At 52.2% G+C, this 20076-nt stretch overlaps 4 protein-coding genes across 4 annotated transcripts; 2 read left to right on the top strand and 2 right to left on the bottom strand.

Annotated features, from left to right (window-relative positions):
- Window positions 1-7027: 7027 nt before the first annotated feature.
- N7459_004874 (putative cell division control protein Cdc25) lies at window positions 7028-10868 on the top strand (the record flags this gene model as incomplete). Its single annotated transcript, XM_056944058.1, has 3 exons — window positions 7028-10186; window positions 10240-10456; window positions 10531-10868. The coding sequence occupies 3 exons, from the start codon at window positions 7028-7030 to the stop codon at window positions 10866-10868; spliced, it is 3714 nt and encodes a 1237-aa protein (XP_056800941.1).
- Window positions 10869-12445: 1577 nt separating this feature from the next.
- On the bottom strand, window positions 12446-13511 carry N7459_004873 (Mov34/MPN/PAD-1 family protein; the record flags this gene model as incomplete). Its single annotated transcript, XM_056944057.1, has 2 exons — window positions 12446-13422; window positions 13487-13511. The coding sequence occupies 2 exons, from the start codon at window positions 13509-13511 to the stop codon at window positions 12446-12448; spliced, it is 1002 nt and encodes a 333-aa protein (XP_056800940.1).
- Window positions 13512-14036: 525 nt separating this feature from the next.
- On the top strand, window positions 14037-16530 carry N7459_004872 (putative microtubule associated protein (Ase1); the record flags this gene model as incomplete). Its single annotated transcript, XM_056944056.1, has 5 exons — window positions 14037-14153; window positions 14214-14266; window positions 14332-14546; window positions 14601-15601; window positions 15664-16530. 5 exons carry the CDS (start codon window positions 14037-14039, stop codon window positions 16528-16530), a joined length of 2253 nt encoding a protein of 750 aa, XP_056800939.1.
- An 840-nt stretch (window positions 16531-17370) lies between these two features.
- Window positions 17371-19479, bottom strand: N7459_004871 (glutamate--tRNA ligase MSE1; the record flags this gene model as incomplete). The annotated part of the gene is made up of 7 exons (XM_056944055.1): window positions 17371-17962; window positions 18010-18176; window positions 18232-18489; window positions 18539-18955; window positions 19013-19050; window positions 19103-19175; window positions 19222-19479. 7 exons carry the CDS (start codon window positions 19477-19479, stop codon window positions 17371-17373), a joined length of 1803 nt encoding a protein of 600 aa, XP_056800938.1.
- Between the last annotated feature and the right edge of the window lie 597 nt (window positions 19480-20076).

Here is a 20076-nt window from a genome sequence, read left to right as displayed (position 1 = left end):
CCATCGCCGTCCTTCCCCCCGCCTCTAATTGACAGATCACTCCTCCCAGCTCGGCTTGACTGGTCCAAATGCGATCTTATTGTCGGGCGCCCCGCTCTGTGGCGGTTTGACTGTGCCACGCTCGGCGTGTGCTCCAGTACCCGTCCTTTCTCAGCTCTCCTACGGGTTCAGCAGGTACCCTAACGGAGGACTCCGTGTCTTTGAGTGGTGGTTCTACACGCTCCTGTCTCATGATGAGTCGCGGGGGTGTTGGTCTTCCTGCGTAGAGAGGCATGTACCACGCCTTCATGTCTGTGCTATATCTGTCCAAAAGCCCTCGAGACGCATCACCTGCTGGACTGCAGGGTGATCTGCATACGAAATGCGAATCGGGGCTTTGGGTCTAAATAGCATCATCTGATTTAGATATGCTCTTGCTCCTTCGGGTTGAACACATGTGCCCAGAATAGAGAAGCCTAGCTATAGACATGTGTCGGCCTCCACTCAATATTGTACACCGTCTATATATGTACCAACTAATACTACATGCGCTGCACTTCGCTCCTAGGTCGTCTCGATATTCTGGATGCACTTTGGCGAGCTGAAGAGCTCCTCTCGGGGTCCACTCGTAACGCTTAGGATTCAACCCATGAGTTGTCACGTCCTCCGTACACCGCAAGAGATACCAACGGCTTGCGAAGCCGTGGCAATCGCGAATTCCTGGACCCCCCTCCGTGGGGCAACTGCATCATAGGTAGGAGCCCGAAGATCCGCTAGGACGCGGGCTGACGCGGTTACTTAGGAAACGCGTCTGGCGATACCCTCCACCCGGTGGGGACGTGAGATGCAGCCCAAGACGGGTCAGAATTGGCAGATTGGTTCCCATCCTGAACTGTGTTTGTCCTCGAACCAACTATCCTCTTTCCCTCGCACCTGACGTTGATGATAAAGCATATATCCGTGGATGAAAGGGATCTGCTAATTCGAAACACACCTCCACCACAGAGGTACTTTTGTCCGGCGCACCCCTTGATTGTACCTTCGAAACCACCGATATCCCCCCACTCTTTCACGGAGCGACGGAGCTTCCGGATGATCATCGAAGCCTCAGCGAACCTTCTCAACTTCGACGTGACGCGACTTGGCCTCGCTAAGGACTTGGTCGGCGGTGAACCCGGGTTGCGACAAGTCAGCGACGTCCTGGTTTGGCCAGACTGTTGCTTCATCCATGATCCACTTCCCGATGCAGCGGACCGACCCAGATCAACGTTCTCGACCCAAACGCCATGACGATGAGGTGCATGATTGAGCGGTGACTTGACCGCCCTCGCCGGGGAGCGATGGAGGTGATTCCGAGCTTCCTTGCTTCGACCAGTTGGTGTGATCGGGATGAGAGATCCACCATTCCCAATCCCTTCGACGGGGCGCCCACACGAAAATGGTCCAAATCCCATTTATACATTCCAAAGGCGGTCAATCAGTGAAAAGGCGAGGGAGCCGGTCACAAGTGAAGTGTTATCAACCTTCGACGCGCCCAATAATGGATCTGCAAAAGGGATCACAGTCCTGTCGCGAATCACTTCAACTCGCGGCGTCCCTGCTTGAGTGCTGCTCCACTCTGCACGCCAGTGCCGTTGCAGGAATTTCAGGAACTTCTTCCCCGGCGCCGGCCCCTGAACTAATGGACAGCAGCCGGGACTTGGGCCTTGGCTAAGGGGCTATCGTTCCGACAACTCCCTAGGGGCGCTCCGCCCGTCTCCGCCCGCGACGCCAGCCCGGTCTGGATTCTCGCCACTCTCATCCCAGGGCTGGCGGTCTTGCGCCGCAGATGTCGGTGAGGATAAATACCATCCAGGCCCGTCTTCTGCTGGCCTGCTGGCTCCTCACCGCTTGTACACATGGGCAGCTAGGATTCCTACTACTGCACAAACGGGTCTCACCGCCGGGCTGTTTTGCAGGGGACGGTTTCGACCATGAGTACTCGAGGATTGGGCATTGCTTTCATGGATAATGTGCGCGCTATCGCATTACACTTTCGCTAAAGACTGGGGCGTCGAGCCCCCCCCCAACTTCCCGATGCCCTGGGAAAGCAACACTTCCGAAGGAGGGGGGTTCCACTGGTGGGTTTCATTTTTCATTATGTATTACGGAGAGCCCAAGGTCAGAAATCCGCCTGCCTAATAGGTACATCTATCCTCTGTATCCGACCTGCTGTTTCGAGGATTGTGGTCAACTATTATCTGTTATTCGTTGCTCCGTCTGCCTGTGCCGCCCCGACAAACGGGTGAGGGTCTGGACTCGGCGCGCAATCGAGCCAGGAATTCTTCGCTTCACTTTATGTCCTTGGTAGTCCGTAAGTACCTGAAGGTTCCTCAGAGTTGTAGACAAGCACTTCCCGTCTTAGCTATCATGGCTTGATCTATTGGCCATAGTGCACAAAACGACAAGTTCGATCGACCTAAGCACTCGGCACGATCGACCCTTGGATCGTAGCGGGAAGGGGCATCTGGGGAAGAGCTTGCGGCCCATGGTTCCCTTCCGCAATCCCAGATCCGGGTTCGCACTCATCCTCTACTCTAATATGATATGCACCTATCGGTAGAAGGGGCCAGGAGAGACTACAGTAAACACAATCGATCTGCATGTTGCATGTGCTTCCATCATGCGTACATATACGTGGCCTTACTTCCCGGGGGGAATGATCCCGGCAGTGGAGGGCTGAGATGCAGGGGATGCCGCGGGCGCCTTGGATAATCTGCCCATGCACATCGTACCTACGGTACCTTGATGGCCAGTGTCTGGGCTATAGGTCTCATTCTTGCCCCGAGAACTCATTGGCCTACTCGGCGCAAAAAAAAAAAAAAAAGGGCCAACTTCCAGCCGCTCCCGCGCCGGATGCCTTCCGCCGAATTTTCTCGAAGGGGTGGTCACCCCTCAAGGCTAGAATTGGAAACGGAGAACCCGAGAAACTGTCGTGCGCCGGTCGCCGACAACAGGCCTAGCCTGTGCCATAGGCTGGCGATAATGCGTCAGTATTACATTAGTTATTGTCATTCGCTCAATTATGATGAACTTTCCAAGGTAAGTGGGGGCCTTTAGAAAACCCAGAAGACTGCCAAGTCCCAGGGGGGTGAGGGTCTTCCTGACTAGGGACTTGTGATGGGCGTGTCAGGCGTTATCGGAGTAGTACGTACATGGCGATGCGACTGCGACTCTTCTCGCTAAGATCCCTACATGTAGTTACATCAGTAGCATGGACACATATGTCGTTACATATGCACCGGTCGCTATGAAACCAAAGCGGAAAAAAGGGGAGGTCATGATCAGGATCCTCGGGGCCCGAAGCCTTGGATCCGTAAATTGTAGGGTCATATCTACCAGTTTGATTGGCTATGCCATGGTACCGAACGGCAGGATGAGTCTCGGCCTGCTGGAAACTCGTCCGATGGATTGCCTGCTCGATGATGTCGCCCACAGGAGGTTCCTGCAACTTTCGTAATGTCCGACCCGCAAGGTGCAAGGAACAAGGGATCGCTGACGGGCTCCCAGTGGCGAGCTGGACCTCGGCCTTGGCCGGACTCTCACTCGCTTGTACTTGGGCGCTTATGTATGTACTGTTGGTGTTGAGAGAGCACATTAGGTACCTAACTGGGCGGATCTTTCCCCTTATATAAACATATTGGGTAATCTCTGAGTCGAAAGTCTATGCATACCCAGGTGTCTCAGTCTGCTTGGCGGTATGTCTTCGTATACGAATATATATGTGGCAGTGAGTTTATAGTGTATGTACATATGTAGGTACTTTCAACTGCATTAACCCAAACCCTCATGGATTGCTCGAGAATGAATAGACATCTACAGGAAACGCATAGATTCCCTTTTGGAGATTCTTATCTACACAGGGTTTCCTGTTTGGGCAACCAGAGGTACGAGATTACGCTTTTGAAAGGAATAATTCCTTCCGCCATGAGGGTAAACTTGTACGATAGGGAGTCCATCTATCCATCTATGATCTGGCTGCAAGGAAACCCTGCTCTTCAACTCCCTGGGACTTGAACTGCTCACGAGCGATAGCTATTCAATTTGGGGTGTCTATAAGCAAATGTTGGGCATACAGTACTCAATATGTCGTGCTCATGTGGATCGATTATGAATGTACACCTTTCAGCTTGGAGCTCCAATATATTGCCAATTGTATCACTGTTTTCTCTCATACCAACATAAAGATCAGAAATTGCTCTCCCAGGCGAATCCTCACTATCAGCCCGATTATTCAGAGCCTCAAGGTTGGGAATCGACTTTACAACAAAGAACCCCAAAAGGCGTTTCAATAGCTTCGGGTAGAGAGCCATGGTTCATTTCGAACTACAGCCCAAAAGAGAAATGGTACTTGCTCTCTCCCGAACAGTCTAGACGTGTTCATATATCCAAACGGGCAAAAACCGCCCAGCCCACAAGAAACATTGGTCTCCGTGCCAGACCCGAGGCCATACACCCGTACAATAACTCTACTCTTCCATTTACCGATCCAAAGCTCGAAGATGTATGTCGGTGATCCTTGGATTTCCCCTGGACTCGTCGCCTCTTACCCAATAGTGACTAATCCCAATGAAGAAGAAACGGGCCGTCGACGGATGAATATGTTTCCCTACTGTCGGGTCCTTGAAGCCTCGTCGGGTCTGATGACCAACGGTTTTGCATATACTAACAGGGATCGGAGTCATAAGAAGGCCTGTCGTTGGCAAGTCTTGCCGAGCGCAGACGAGAAGAAGGTTTGGGGCTAGTCAGGGCATGGTTCAATATCGCGGGTGAAACGTGGGAACTAAGCCTAGTGAACTCAATCCTGTAGCCGTAACTCCGATGGATTATATTGTTCGAAAGAGGAATGCCCATTAACGCCAACCGCCAAGGAGGGCGATTGCCATCATCTTACTGTGACAAAACTCGGTATTCTCCGTATTATTCTCCGTATATACGATGTCGACCAGGATCGCATCAGAGTGCATCCCTGCATGCCTGCCCAGCTGTGCAAACTTCGAAGGAATCTCACTGATAAGGCTTCCGAGAAAGAAGGCGAGGACAGGTTCCGATTATCGTCCCATATCAGACTCAAACATGGATATTGTTGACCCCAATCGCATCGACCCGTCATGCCGCAGACTAGGATCTGAAGCACGAGCGTCGGGCTCCCGCATGCCGTATACATTGCCCGGCACCTTTACCAACTAGGGTCCTACAGACCGACCTTTGTGGGATCTATAATGCCTCTGCGCGATACTCAGTCCTGGGTTGGCAAAGACCGAGGAGCTCCGCTGACGTGCCGCGCGGATCGGTTTGTTTCTATATGCAGCCTTCGTCAACACGAAAGAATGTCGACATGATCCAGGGGAGACTTCGAGAATCGGGCTTGGACGGAAGCTATGCAAGCCACATTATTTTAAAAATGGGGTAGACCTTCTAGAATGGTTCTAGAGCTTGTTGCTCCCCCTTTTCATGGGCGATTAGAACCTCAGTAATGAAAGAAGATGTAGCCATCCAACGCAACAGTGACCTTTCTGGGGCTTTCTTGAAAAGGATCGGGGTTGGTGATAATATTACCCGACAACTCTTCGCCGGGCCATATTTCTCTGCGTTGTTGTTCTGGTTTGGTTGGATATTGTCCTGGGGGGAACAGGAAAGCAGAGCTGAGATTGTCTGGGCCCGATGCAGTATGTACATCGTCCCAGACTGCTCAACAATCCATTTGCCTCTGTATTCTATGAGCTGTACCGCGCAACCTTGGGTTCTACCGCCACACGCCCCCTCTTAATTCTGGCAGTTTGGGACTGGTGGGCCGTTGATGCTGGGGGCAACACCCCAAACCCAACCCCGTCCGAATCTCTCATTGGACAATCCGCGCGAAGGGAGGGAGTGAGGTTGAAAGTCCACAGCTCCGAGTGCCCACTTAGGTGTCAAATCAGCGTGAGTCGCGGCCGATCCACAAGGGCGCACTATTCACGAAACGAAAACTGGCGTAACACACTCTTGGTCTGGATCTCAAAGGTCCTTGTATGTATTCCTTCTCATCAAGGCAAATGGCATGACCGAAATCTGGCCCCCGTCGGAATTGGAGCCGCGGGGATGTGACTGTAACGAGGGGCGAGGCCGTCACACACGATAAGTGCGGTAGTAGCGGGGGATGTCAGAAACATGCCATTCCCACAAACCACGAGGGCGCGCCCCGAGGGGCGATTTTAGGGGCGGCGTCTGGTCCTGTCCAGGGCTGCTCGTACCCATACACTGCAGTGCGTCAACGTGCCACTGTCAGTCCAAGCCTCTCAGGCCCAAGGCTCGGTCGATGGCGTCCTCCATTATGGAGCCCGGATGCTCAGACGTTGTCACAGTGGTCTGCGTGGTGGGATGTACCTGCGGTGCCACCCGTCAAGTGGATAAGCCGACAACACCAGGTCAAATGTGAGAGGAGAAGTGCAGGAGCTCACATCCGGAGTGCATGACATTGAAAAAGAGAGTTCGAGTCGAATATCCACGGCAAGAGCCGCGTTGTCCGAGTCGGGAAGGAGAAAAGACGTGGTGCGATAATAATATACACCCGATCTACTGACTGGTATACTGGATACGTTCGATACGCTGCATACCGGGATTACACCTGGCCATTTCCAGAGTGTGGATGAATAGGCGTAATTATAAATGGAGGCGTAATCCAAGTACGGCAGGCGCCTTATCCGTCCCGCCTCCCTCTGGACACCCTCACTTTCTTCCTCTCTCTCTATCTACTCCCCGTCTAACAAAATATAACTTCCCGTCCAGATATGCTGGTCCTTCAGGATATCGTCTGATCCGTGACGTGCTTCGTGGTTGCTCTGTGCCCTCGCCCTCGATCCAGTACGCCTCCCCCCGGAAAGTGGGTTACAAAATTACCCACCCGCCCCTCTCATTCTCTCCTTCTCCAAGCCGTTGCGTGCAGCCATGAGCTACGGAGGACTGTGAGCTTACAACCCCAACGTCCCTACTGGGTGTGTCTCGCAGTGCGTTCACTTGCCCACACTCCATGTTCGATTATCGTGCGGCAGATCTGGCCGTCGATACTGGATCCGCGCTGGCTACTAAAGCCGGAGCTTTTGCGACCGCTTTCGAGTACACCGACGAACTGGTCACCACCCCCACAACCGCAGCCCGCCACCGTGGTCGGGGGGCTAGCATCTCGCAGCATTCCGACCATCTTCCCCAAACCCCTCCGGCAATGGCCACCGGGTATGCGGTCAGCCCGGAGCCCCCGGCGCTGTTCGTGCGAGCCATGTACGATTACGATGCCGACGACCACACCAGTCTGAGCTTCCGCCGAGGAGACATAATCCAGGTTTTAAACCAGCTGGAAACCGGCTGGTGGGATGGAGTGATGGATAATGTCCGTGGGTGGTTTCCAAGTAACTATTGCACAATAATCGCGGAGGAGGATGAGTTTGGCGACCACTTGACGCATGGTCACGACGACACCGACCTTAGTGCAGAATCAGGCCTTGAGGACGATTACGGCAATGGGCATGATGAGGATGACGAGGTGGACTCAGAAGGAAACCTGCGCGATTCGTTGCCCATTCTACCGATCGAGGGGTTTCCCGGGCCCAAGGAACAGGAAGAGGCGGCATTCTGGATCCCTCAAGCGACACCAGATGGCCGCTTGTTCTATTTCAATACTTTGACAGGATACTCCACTATGGAATTGCCATTCGAGAATCCAACGCAAAACGAAAGCGGCCCTCGGGACCGAACGAACTTCTTCGTTCCTGACCAGACTCGGCCGCCACCTGAGTTGATGGCCCGTGGGTTCGAGCGGGATGAGGACGAGTACGATGGCTCGGCGTCGGAGGCGGAAGGGGAGTCATTGATGTTGACCTCCCACGACTCAATTTCTCGCCGGCGCCAGTCCTTGATGGATAGCGTGTCTCCGGCCACCTCCATGGATTCCTTGTACCCTCCAGCAACGAAGGATGTCAAAGCGCCGCAGCAGACGAAGCAAAATTCCCAATCAACCTTCAGCAGCGCAGGCGCAACCAGCGCCAACACATCCATTGCTGAGAGTTTCTCCCGCCCGTCCATTTCTTCCAACACCCCGTCACACTTCGTGGACGATGGCTTCGCACCACCGGTCACATGGCCCTTACTTGTGGACAATATGCGTTACGCGGTCGAGGCCTACCGCCAGGCTCTTTTCTCTCACGAGCGGTCCGAGTATGTACGAAAGGCAGAGGACATCTCCGATCATCTGCGTATGCTCTTGGCTGCTGGGTCTGATACCACTGACAATCATTCGGGCAACCCGTCCATCATTTCTACCAATAAGGCATTATACCCTTACTTTCGCGATATGATGTCTAAATTCTCAAAACTCGTCCTCTCATCACACATTGCCGCTGCTGATTGGCCAGGTTCCGACTCGGTCAATAAATGCCTGCAAGAAGCAGACGGGGTCATGCAAGGGGTATATGGTTATGTGGACGTTGCGCGACAGCAGCGCGGTGATAATATCCATCGTATTGTGCCTGGTTTCGTTAGTGGAAGTTCCTGTGGCGGCAGTTGGCAAAACAACGGCGTCTCGTTGGATGCGTCGGGTCCAACATCGTTCCTCGTTCCAGAGGGTGGTGACTCGCGAACCGAGCCCTCTGTATCTCTTGACTCCGCCCTGCTGGATCATATCGATATTCTTAGGAGATCCTTTGTTGGTAGCATCCGTCGGCTGGAGGAGCAATTGAAGCTCAACCAAAAGATCGTTACTACTGCGGAACATGCTGGGATCGCCGATGCCGTTTCGGCTGCCGCCATCAAAGTTGTGGAGCAGTTCCGTCCATGGATATCAACCGTTGAATCCATCAACCTTGTCCCTCTCGGAACGAGCTTCCAGAATCCGCAGCTAGTTGACTTTAGTCTGCAAAAGCAACGGGTTTACGATGGCATTGGTGATTTCGTCCTGGGCTGCCAGGCGATCTCCACACCGCTAGCTGATGAGTGGGCGGAGCTCCGTGGTGATTCTCTTGATGATAGAATCACGGCTGTCCGAAGTGTGGCCAAGCAGTTGGAGAACTATGTGTCCCAGATTGGTTTCTCGCTTTCACTGCTCCTTGAACAGATCCCCGATGATCAGTCAACTACTTTGCTCAGTGAAAGTCGGTTGGATGAGGAGGATGAGTCGTTCCACAAAGGCCCCCACAGTCGCGGCGAATCTCAAGCTAAGATGGCCACGGAGTCGATTGGCATTCCCTCTTCCTATGCCCTTGGAAAGGGAACCGAAAAGGTTCGTCGCAACATGGATAAGGCCCAGAGGTTCTTTGGTCAAGCGCCGCCCGCTGCTATTACTCGTGAGCCAATTCGAGAGCCAGTCAGGGAGCCTGAAGAAACTCCATGGTTCTTGAAGATGGACCATGAGGGCGAGGTGTTCTACGACACGAAAAACGACGCGCCAATTCTTAAATGCGGAACGCTTGGCGGGTTGGTTGAACACCTCACGCGCCATGACAAGCTCGATGCATCATTTAACAATACCTTCCTTCTCACCTATCGCTCTTTCACCACTGCCTCTGAGCTGTTTGAGATGCTCGTCCAGCGCTTCAACATACAACCCCCTTCCGGCTTGAACTCCGATGACATGCAAATGTGGATTGATCGGAAACAGAAGCCGATTAGATTCCGTGTGGTCAATATTCTCAAGAGTTGGTTCGACCACTTTTGGATGGAGCCAAATGATGAAGTCAACATGGATCTCTTGCGACGTGTGCATGCATTTACCAAGGATTCTATTGCCACAACGAAGACTCCGGGCTGTCCCACACTTCTTGCTGTAATTGAGCAGCGACTTCGTGGTCAAGACACTACGGTCAAGCGTCTCGTACCTACCCAGAATACTGCCGCCCCGACGCCGATCATCCCGAAGAATATGAAGAAATTGAAGTTCCTCGACATTGATCCTACAGAGTTTGCTCGACAGCTAACTATCACCGAGTCGCGCCTCTACTCCAAGATTCGTCCTACAGAGTGTTTAAATAAAACCTGGCAGAAGAAGGTCGGCCCTGATGAGCCAGAGCCTGCTTCGAATGTAAAGGCTCTCATTCTTCACTCGAACCAGTTGACCAATTGGGTCGCCGAGATGATCTTGACGCAGGCCGATGTCAAGAAGCGTGTGGTAGTGATCAAACACTTTATCAATGTTGCTGATGTTCGTTATCCTACTCTTTTATCGATGTTCACACCTCTAACTTAGACTTACAGAAATGCCGTGCTCTCAACAATTACTCCACTTTGACATCCATCATCTCAGCCCTGGGAACTGCACCCATTCATCGACTGGGACGGACATGGGGCCAGGTCAGTGGTCGCACATCTGCAGTCCTGGAGCAGATGCGCCGACTTATGGCCAGCACCAAGAACTTCGGCGAGTACCGTGAGACTTTGCATTTAGCCAACCCTCCTTGTATTCCATTCTTCGGTATGACCTGCAAGCCAAAGCCTACAGACTAGGCCGCATCTCTCCCTCAGAGTCGTGGCTGACAATTGTTTTAGGAGTCTATCTCACGGATTTGACCTTCATTGAGGACGGCATCCCTTCGCTTACACCGTCGGAGCTGATCAACTTCAACAAGCGGGCCAAAACAGCCGAGGTTATCCGCGACATCCAGCAATACCAAAACGTGCCTTATCTGCTTCAACCAGTTCCGGAGCTTCAGGATTATATTCTCAGTAATCTCCAAGCCGCTGGAGACGTGCACGACATGTATGAACGCAGTCTCGAGATCGAACCTAGGGAGCGCGAGGATGAAAAGATCGCAAGGTATGCTGAATCTACAAGCAAAGAAAAGAACTCCTTGCTCTTTGCGAGTACCGTCGCAATTTTGCGATGAATCGTCTTTTCCAGTCTATTCTTTTTGTCTCCTTGGACGTTGTGTCTGGAACTTTCTCGGCGATACCCAAATTTGACCTCATTTTCCACTTTTCCTTTCTTGGCAAAGAGCACCACATTTTCAAGGCTTTTCGGGTGCTGAGACTAACTGCTTGTGTTTTTGAACCTCGTAGATTGCTCTCTGAGTCCGGTTTCCTGTAAGCTGTGGCGGGCGACCCTTGTCAAGCTACATCTGCAGGTGGCCGTGGCCAACTGAGACCGTGATCGATCTGCCGCCACTGCGAGATCTCCTCCAATCAAAGTCAAACAACACATGATCGTCGTCGACGCCGGAGGTCACTGTCTCACCGATTTGTGACTAGCAGGGGATTTTGCGGCTCTGTCTGGATGATTTCCGGGCTTTGCGACCGTGCCCGAGGCAATCTAGTCCCTGCGCAAGCTCGTATACATTGCTCGGTTTCCTTCGTCGGCTGTCTCCGTGCTGAATCTGCCACCAGGAACGCAGCATAGGCGAATCACCTCCTGTTCTCTCACCCCTCATGAGCCAGTGGGGTGAATATTTTCTACCAATCCGATTCTTCCCGACGGCTGCAGCATCCACCGGTTCATGCATCCACTCGACACTAGCGACGCCTCATCGCTTCCTTTCTATACATCTATTTTCTCGACATGCATACATAGAGTTTGGGGGACGGGTTTTTGATTCCCCCGGCCCCTTTCAAGGGCCCCGGATCCTTCTAAATCCTGGCTCCGACGAGGTGCATTGCATTGTACTTTTGCACCAACCATACCTCACCGCACCTGTACTCACCTGTCGCACATATTGGCCATCACTTTCGGTGTATATTTTTGACGGCCTTGCTATTTCCTATCTCCTCCTCCAATTTCCATATATCCCCTTTTCGTTGCCGTTGGAGTGAGGTGAACTATACCTAGGCACTTTTTCTCATTCTGGGTTAATGTCTTGACGCGATTTCTATAATGATATGTCACGAATTGGGACTTACGTTATCATCAGATGTATCTTTTGACTTGAAGGGAGCTGGATTCGCCTATCGGATGGATGGTCTTCTTCATCAGCCGGACTGTATTGTGTTTCAATATCCAAATATTCATCTGGTTTACACCCTGCACACTCGAGTTGGGCCAATAGAATCTGGTTTTTTTTCTGTTTCACGTATGATGATCCATATCGTATTTACCTACCAGTACTCAAGTCCTTTCCTCGGCAGGACCACCGCTTGACTTCTTTTGATCATCATCTTGGTTGAAACTACCTAGGTAGCTCCTCGTGGTGCTTGTAGATGATGTACCACCTTGAACGTGCCATACGCGAGGAGATGGCAGCTGCAGATAGTCAATGACCACAGTATAGCGATTTTGTCTATGTGGTATATATAAGAGGTGCCATCTAGAGGGATGTGGATCAAGAGTATCAGGTGTTGTGTAGCAATGTCAAAATTGAAGGACGAAGACCCGCCATGCGCCAAATACACCATCTGATTCAATGAGGAAACGTAACAGTCGTAGCGATATCTATGTTATGAAGGATTTTGCCTACTCGCAAGCAGATAGATGCTAAGCTGCTGAAGTAGACTGGTCCCCAATATCCTGGAAGAGCTTCATTTTCACCTCGGAGGCCAGGAGCCCCTTCACTTCCTCTGATACAATCCGCTGCCCTCCGCGTACGACTTTATCCAGCTGCTGGTCCTGGGTCGCCGCAGCGCCGCCTCGTGGACCATTGGTTTCAATTCCTCGTGTTGCTTTGCGCACCTTTTGGCTTAGATCCATCATCTGCTTGCTGTTGTAGTCACGGGAAGTGAACAGTGGGCTCTGACTGAGAGTTGCTACCCAGTATTTGTTCCAGAGAAGAGACAGTATTTCGGAGTCGAGGGTGCTCTTGAAATGGGTTGTTTCAAGGGAGTAGTATTGGTTTGCATGGGCACCGAAGTCCTCAGCCTTGCCGAGCGGGATCGTTTGATACTCATCATCTTCTTGAGCGTCCTTCGGCGGGGTATAATCCAAGGGGAAAGTGCGGAATGCGCCGATCTCAACGCGGCCCGCGGAGATCGTGCGTTCCGGGTCGATGACAACCGCCACAAACGGCCCTGTCATCTGCTGGGTCTGCTGCGTCGCCACATCAATTCCGGACAGCCAGCACCCGTATCCTGGATGGCTGTGGTACCATCCAACGGCATTCTCCATCCGGCCCGCATCCCGGCATGACTGCAGATACGATACCATGTACTCGTTCGCCTCATCCTGAGCGTTCACGCGGGTCTCGGTGCCTTCGACTGGCAGTCGGAAAGCATCTGTCACCACGAACGTCTCCGGTAGAATGTATCCTTGCATCAAACCCATTACCTCCAGGGACCCGCCTGAGCGTGCATGCATCACCATTTTCAATAGTGCCGTTGCGGAGATGCGTACGTGTTTGAAATAATACGGATCTGAGGCCCACGGTCGTTCGGCGTCGAGGGCTTTTTGTGTATCTTCATTGTATTGGTAAAGGGCATCGCGTTGGGGGTCGAATACGCTGATTGCGTTCTCGAGCTCTGCCAGGGTGTATTAGGTTAGCCTCCCACATCTGACCGCGTTATCTGGCGATAGAGCACAAACCCCAGGACTGCTGTGCAGCCTGCATATTTGCGGGCAGAAAGTGGCGTAAGGTAGTCAATTCTCGATCAAGCGTCACAAGCGAGGGGGGATAAGAAGGAACACAAAAGTGTTGATCAAGCTCTCGGTGGGGGATTGAAGCACAGCTTGCCGATGGTAGCACGGAGCGTGGAGAAAGGCGGTGGGAGACCACAGGCAGAAATATGGGCGGTGAACTAGATGAGTCAGCGGTTGCCCAGGGAGACGATCGGCGCCAAACACTGGGGCTTTCCAAGATGAACCTGTTATCATCTGCGATCCAGCCCTGCTCCTCCGTTCCCCTCATAAACACACCCACTTCTCCGTCCATGTCTCGTACCTGACATCTGCTCCATTCCAAAACCCACTCTCGTTTTCCTTTGTTTTGCACCGTGTGTCGGGACGCGCTGGGATCTCTATTTTGATCCCTTCGCCGTCGCAATCGCAGTGTCTACTGCCCACCCGGTCGCTGGGCTGATTCACATTCCTTGATTTCGAGTTTATCTTCTCGCTACCCGAAGGCTAGTGTACAGACATGGCCGTCGATACAAGCTACTTGACCACTCAGGTCAACAACATCGTCGAGCAACTTCATGGCATCTTCGATGAGATTGGAGTTCCTGCTCGCGAGCGGGACTCCCGCGAGGCAGAGGTACGTTCGAGAAATTGACGACGCATTGGTTGGCAGTGTTGATGCTAAACGGGATTATAGCTGTTCAGCGCTTTGTCTGAGACGCTAAACAATCATCTCAGACTTGTTGACGAGTAAGTTTCCCCTGTCAACAAAACCTTGCTGTCATTGGGCCATAGCTCACAAGCCATTTCAACAGAGAGAAGGAGCAGATGACGCAAGAAGCTCAGCGCTTGATCATCACGATTCAACAGATGGAGGCGTCATTGGGCGATGAGAGGGCCAATGGCCGGTATGAACTTAACCGTGACGACCTCTGCGTTACCTACCCGCTCAACCGGTGTATTACTTTCCTGCGCGAGAAGAATGAGGGAATGGCTAAGCTTCATCGCGAGCGCTTCGAGCAGGTCAAGAGTAAGTTCGCTCTGAATCGACCCCGCCATGGATTACCTTGCTGACGTTCTATAGAACTGGTTGACGCTCTTGAATCCTACTCTTCGCATCTCGAGGCGTCGTTCCTTTCGATTGAACTGCCTCCTACCGCACCAGGAAGCACAATCCCCCCCAGCTTCGACCTTTCACCATCTTATGTTACCGCCTTGGACTCCGAATTCACCCGCGTCTACGAGGAGTATCACCGCCGAGTTGCCTTCGTCCAGTCCACATCCGAAGAGATTATCAAGATGTGGGCCGAGCTTGGAACTCCACAGGTCCAGACTGATTCCAACATTGTCAAGTGTTACCGTGAATCTCCTGAGCAACTTGGACTGCACGAGGCCGACCTCGCCAATCTCATGGGCAAACGTGATAAGTTGGTGGAGGAGAAGAAGGGTCGTGAGCGCAAGATCAAGGAGCTCCGTGCCTCTGTTGAGAGTCTTTGGGAGCGCTTTGGAGTTGAAGACTCCGACCGCAAAGCCTTTTTATCTGCGAACCGCGGTTGTGGTCTTCGCACGATCAACGAGCTTGAGGAGGAATTGGCTCGTCTCAATGAGTTGAAGAGACAAAACTTGCACCTATTCGTGGAGGATGCTCGCTGCCGTCTGCAGGAGCTCTGGGACAGCCTGTTTTTCTCCGAGGAAGAGATGCTTGACTTCACCCCTGCCTTCTCCGATGTCTGCAGCGATGCCCTGCTGGAAGCCCACGAGGCTGAGATCTCGCGCTTGGAAACTCTCAAGGAGCAGCGCGCTCCTACCTTGGAGATGATTGAGAAACACCGTGGTCTGCTGGCGGATCGCGAGGCTTTGAGTACATCCAGCCAAGATGCCTCGCGTCTCATGGCGCGCGGAAACAAGGGCGAGAGACGTGATCCTGGCAAGCTCCTGAGAGAGGAGAAGATGCGCAAGCGCATCGCAAAGGAATTGCCAAAGCTTGAAGCAGAGCTCCGAAAGGAGCTCGAGCGATGGGAGGATGAGTTTGGTCGACCATTCCTGGTTCATGGAGACCGCTACCTGGACAGCTTGACTCCTACTGTAGCAAAGCCACCGCCACGCTCCAAGACGCCTTCTGCTCCCCCGTCTACCACCAAGTCTAGTACCACCAGACAACAACCACCATCTCGCCCTGGCAGCTCTATGCGTGGGCCTCCCCCCCCCGATCTGCTACCAAGACACCTACCGGAGGTTTACCTGTGAAGCACAACACTATCGGTTATGCGGGTTCTCGGTCCGGGGCTAAGTCTCCCTCTAAGCTTCCCGCTCGAGCTCCCTTGAGCAACATGCCTCATGGTAGCAACTCTCCTGATCGTCGCCCTGGCCCAGGCTCCTACTCATCCAGTACTATTAATGGCAAGATGCCTCCGCCTCGAGCGCCTCCACCGCGTATGCGTGCGTTGACTGTTGAGTCAAAAGAACGGAACAGCTACATGATGGAGCCACCGCGCTGCAATAGTGCAATGTCTACGGCCTTCGTGCGGCCTGTTAGCCCTGAGGATGTTTACGATGACCGCCAACGCTCTTTCATGAGCGCTTCTGTCATGTCTAACTCGCAACGATCAACTGGATTCTCTGGTCACTCCTCTCATTCATCGTTGTCTTCGTTGTCGCTCAATTCTTCTCAGCTGGGCTACCCGCGAACCAACCCGTACCTGCAGCGTGCACCGCCCCCTCCTGCCCTACGTCAAGCTTCCAATTCGTCCAATACGAACACAACCGTCTCTGGATCTGAGAACTGGGAGACATTCGATGACGCATCCGAGTCAGAAGTGGACACGAGCGACGTCTATTATGCCAAGCTTCGTGCTGCCCATGGCAAGCGATTCGCTCCAGATGATAGCATGGACCTGATGGGAAAGAAGGCGAAGGGTATCCGAAGCGTGAGCCCTGATGGTCCTCACCCCGGGCAGGTACTCCGTGTCGCAGGCAGTGATACTGAGTGGACCGAGGACTTTGAGTCCTATTAAGCGTCTCCAAAAGCGACATAGATTCTTGTGGCCCGAATCATCCAGCGCTTCCAGCATTTCACTTTCTTGAATTTTCTTTTTCTGGCGCTTTGGACATTGAGCTGTGGCTACGCAATCGCTTGGTTACTGACGATCCCACGACTGGACTCTTGCACGGATCATGGCTCATGATGGACGTTGACGATCCTTTACGATTGAGCTTTCTCAGATTCCTTATGGACTGGTGTCTTTTGCGCACGCACTGATAACCGTCCTACCTCGCCAACCATGATCTCTTCGTGTGCAAAATTACGAGTTCATCATGTCATTCCTGTTCATGTTCCCCCTTTCTTCTGTCGATGCTTATCAAGTCCGCTGTTGCAACAAGCAGCCCTCGAGAGTTGGCCTTTTGTCAATATCTGACGTCAATTGACATCGAACTTCTCTCTCAATCTCGGACGAGTTTTAATTTTTCGTTTTGCCCTCCGGTTTGGCATGGTGTTGTGTTTTCTGTCTTCTGGCTTTCTTCAGCTTGGTGCTCACGGTTCACTTATTCCCTGTTCGAACTCCCGGTTTTCTGGAGTCGGATCTTGTTTCTGATATTTCTGACTGGCTCCATCCTTTGATGAATGCCACTAGCGCAGTACAGTGTCTTGTGTATTTTGTTGATAATATTACTTTTTGATTCAAGTCAATGCCTGAGTCCGTACTGCATGATTCAGTAAAAGAAGTTTGTCCTAGAATACACGAGGGGCATGACCGGCCGCCAGAGAAATTCGATATAATTACATTTTATACAAATGAACTAAGTCCACGTAATTTTTGCACATCACTCCTTGCTACCAACCATATAATATATATTTAATTCCCGGGCGCAAGAGAGCCCATCCAAGCCCGATCTTCATTTTCCATGCCCTTAGTTGACTTCGGAACCCGTCTCCCAGCATATGGAATAAGGTCTTGCGTCAGGGTCTTCGCATCCTGGACTCTCCGAAGTGTCTCTGCTCTGCCCAGAATAGTCATTGTTTCAGGAATACCCGGCCCGGGTGCCGACGCAGACAAGGCCCACCGTAGATAATGATACAGTTCTTTTTTGAAGAGCTTGTCTGCTGCCACCGGAGAACTGTTGGCTTCAGATGTAAGAGTGACGGAGTCGGAGCCATCGTAGGAGTTAATGTTGAAGCGATGCGTTTCAACAGTCCAGTGGCTTGGTGGCACCAGAGTCAGAGCGGCCGCTGCAGTGTGGAGTGCTTGCATAGGGACTGTTGGTGTTTCGGTTTCTGTTGAGGATGTGGATGGGGAAGCGGGTGCGTATGGGGCTCGATTGAGTTGAGTGGTGAAAAATGTTGAATTGCGCTCTGTGAATTCCGACGCCGTTGTGTAGGATTTTGCGTCGGCGCGGAGGAGAGGTGTGATGTACTCGTTCAGTGTGCGACCCGCAAGGATTGGGGCACTGTCTCTTGTTAGAAGCGATTCTTGTATGCGAGAAACGAGACTTACATCGTTTCCTTCGGATTTGTTTCCTCAAGGACGGCGCACACCCTCTTCACCATATCGTCGAACTCAGGTCCACCATTTGCCGCAAACCGCTGGGCGTGGGCTTTCTGCAGAAACCAGAGCTTTTCAAATGCAACGACCGTGTTACCGCGTGTGATCTTCAGATTGAACTGGAGAAATAGTCAGTAACGTCGATGGTAACCTGGCTGGATTTATACAACATACAATCCGTTCCAGTTCTCCGAGACTGAATATATCGGATTTCTGGGCATGAGACCAGCCCAACAAGGCGGCAAAGTTGACCAAAGTCGCTGGAAAGATGCCTTGCTGGTCCTTGAACGAGAAGAGATCAATGTCTGCATTTCTCTTGCTCAGTTTCTGCCCAGACTTGTCTGTCAGTAGAGGGACGTGGCCGAATCGCGGTGGTGTCCAGTCAAAGGCATTATACAATGCCACATGCATTGGTGTGGAGGGCATCCACTCCTGGTTTGTGTCAGCCATTGTCTTTGATCAGATGCAGGAATCAACTTACCGTTCCCCGAATGACATGCGTAACTTCCATGCAATGGTCATCCACCACATTAGCTAAATGGTATGTAGGATGTCCATCCGACTTTAACAGAATCGGATCGTCATATACTCGATCAATAAAATCCAGCTTGCTGCTATTAAGCTTGTTCTGGCCAGTCTTGCCATAGACCAAATCATTGAACATAGGATATCCCTCCACCTTTAAACGTACGACATGCGTCTCGCCTTTTGATGCTCGATCTGCAGACTCTTCGGAAGAGATATCGACACATTTTCTGTCGTATCCGGGAGGGAGCCCAGCTTGACTTCGGTGGCGGGCGAAGGTATCGAGTCGCTCGGAGGAGCAGAAACAACGGTAGGCGTGGCCGTTTGAGATTAGATGGTCCGCGTGGGACCTATACAGAGCTGTTCGCTCCGACTGAAATTGGAACCTGTTAGTACCATGGGCTAGTTGAGTTGCTTAATGGTGTCTTACTTGTCTATACGGACCGTAAGGGCCACCCACAACAGGACCTGGCGCTGCGATAAGCTTCGCTTCACGTCGTGCGAGCTATACCAACTATACCTTCATCCCAGTGTAGCCCTGCCCATCTTAAATCATCATACAACCGTTGTTCTGCCCCCGAGATTGTCCGTTTCTGCGCCGATCAGCAGCTGTTCACGTATGCCGCCTGGCTCACGAACCTGGTCGGTGTCTTCAATGCGCAGCAGAAATTGTCCACCCGTCCGTTTTGCGAGAAGGTAGTTGAAAAGGGCTGTTCGCAGAGAGCCCAAATGGAGGTATCCGGTCGGCGAGGGCGCGAAACGCGTGCGCGCAGGAGCGTCGGGGATATTGGTCTTCGAGGTCTTGCGCACTTGCGCGCCCCCAGAGGATGACAATGTCCTGCATTGGATGCAGATCCATGAGCGCTGGGCAAGGAGCCCACTGCGAGGGCTCCTCATTGAGATTGAATTTGGGGCGCCAAGGTGAATCAATTGATAGTTTTCTCGACTGGGAGGCTTTTTGCGCATTGATCCCCGGTCAGGTGATCCATCAAGCCAGAAGGTGCTTACTAAGACTAAATGGGCCTACCTAGGTAGGTAGGTACCTAACTAAGGTAGTACCTAGGATTCATGGATATACTACCACTCGTACAACTGGTAATATCCTATTTTAGTCGAGTGGCTATTTAGCTTATGTTACCTGCTTTATAGGGAGTGGTCCCTAGCACAGGTAGTCCTATTTATTAGTCACGACACAACCCTACCGTCTAGGTAGACAGAATCACGACTCGTCATACACCCATGACACTTTCATCATTAACACCGCTACCAGAATAACGACAGCAGCTCCAGACAAAGCACCACGAATCCGAAATGTCACTCCATACATTCCCCCACAAGAATCCCAAGCCTCGCTGCCAAGTGGCAATATCAGACTCAAGCGACGGGTCAAAGATGGACAGCTCGGCTGTTAACTACATCAACTCCACGACATCTAATTCCACTCAGATTCTTGACCCACTAGGCGACGACTTTGTGGTGCCCCCACATGCCAAA

Source organism: Penicillium hispanicum, assembly GCF_028827665.1.
Source record: "Penicillium hispanicum strain IBT 35686 chromosome Unknown utg000004l_segment0_segment0, whole genome shotgun sequence".
Taxonomy (NCBI): domain Eukaryota; kingdom Fungi; phylum Ascomycota; class Eurotiomycetes; order Eurotiales; family Aspergillaceae; genus Penicillium; species Penicillium hispanicum.
Note: the sequence above shows the minus strand (reverse complement) of the source record. Positions and strands in the feature narration are given on the sequence as shown.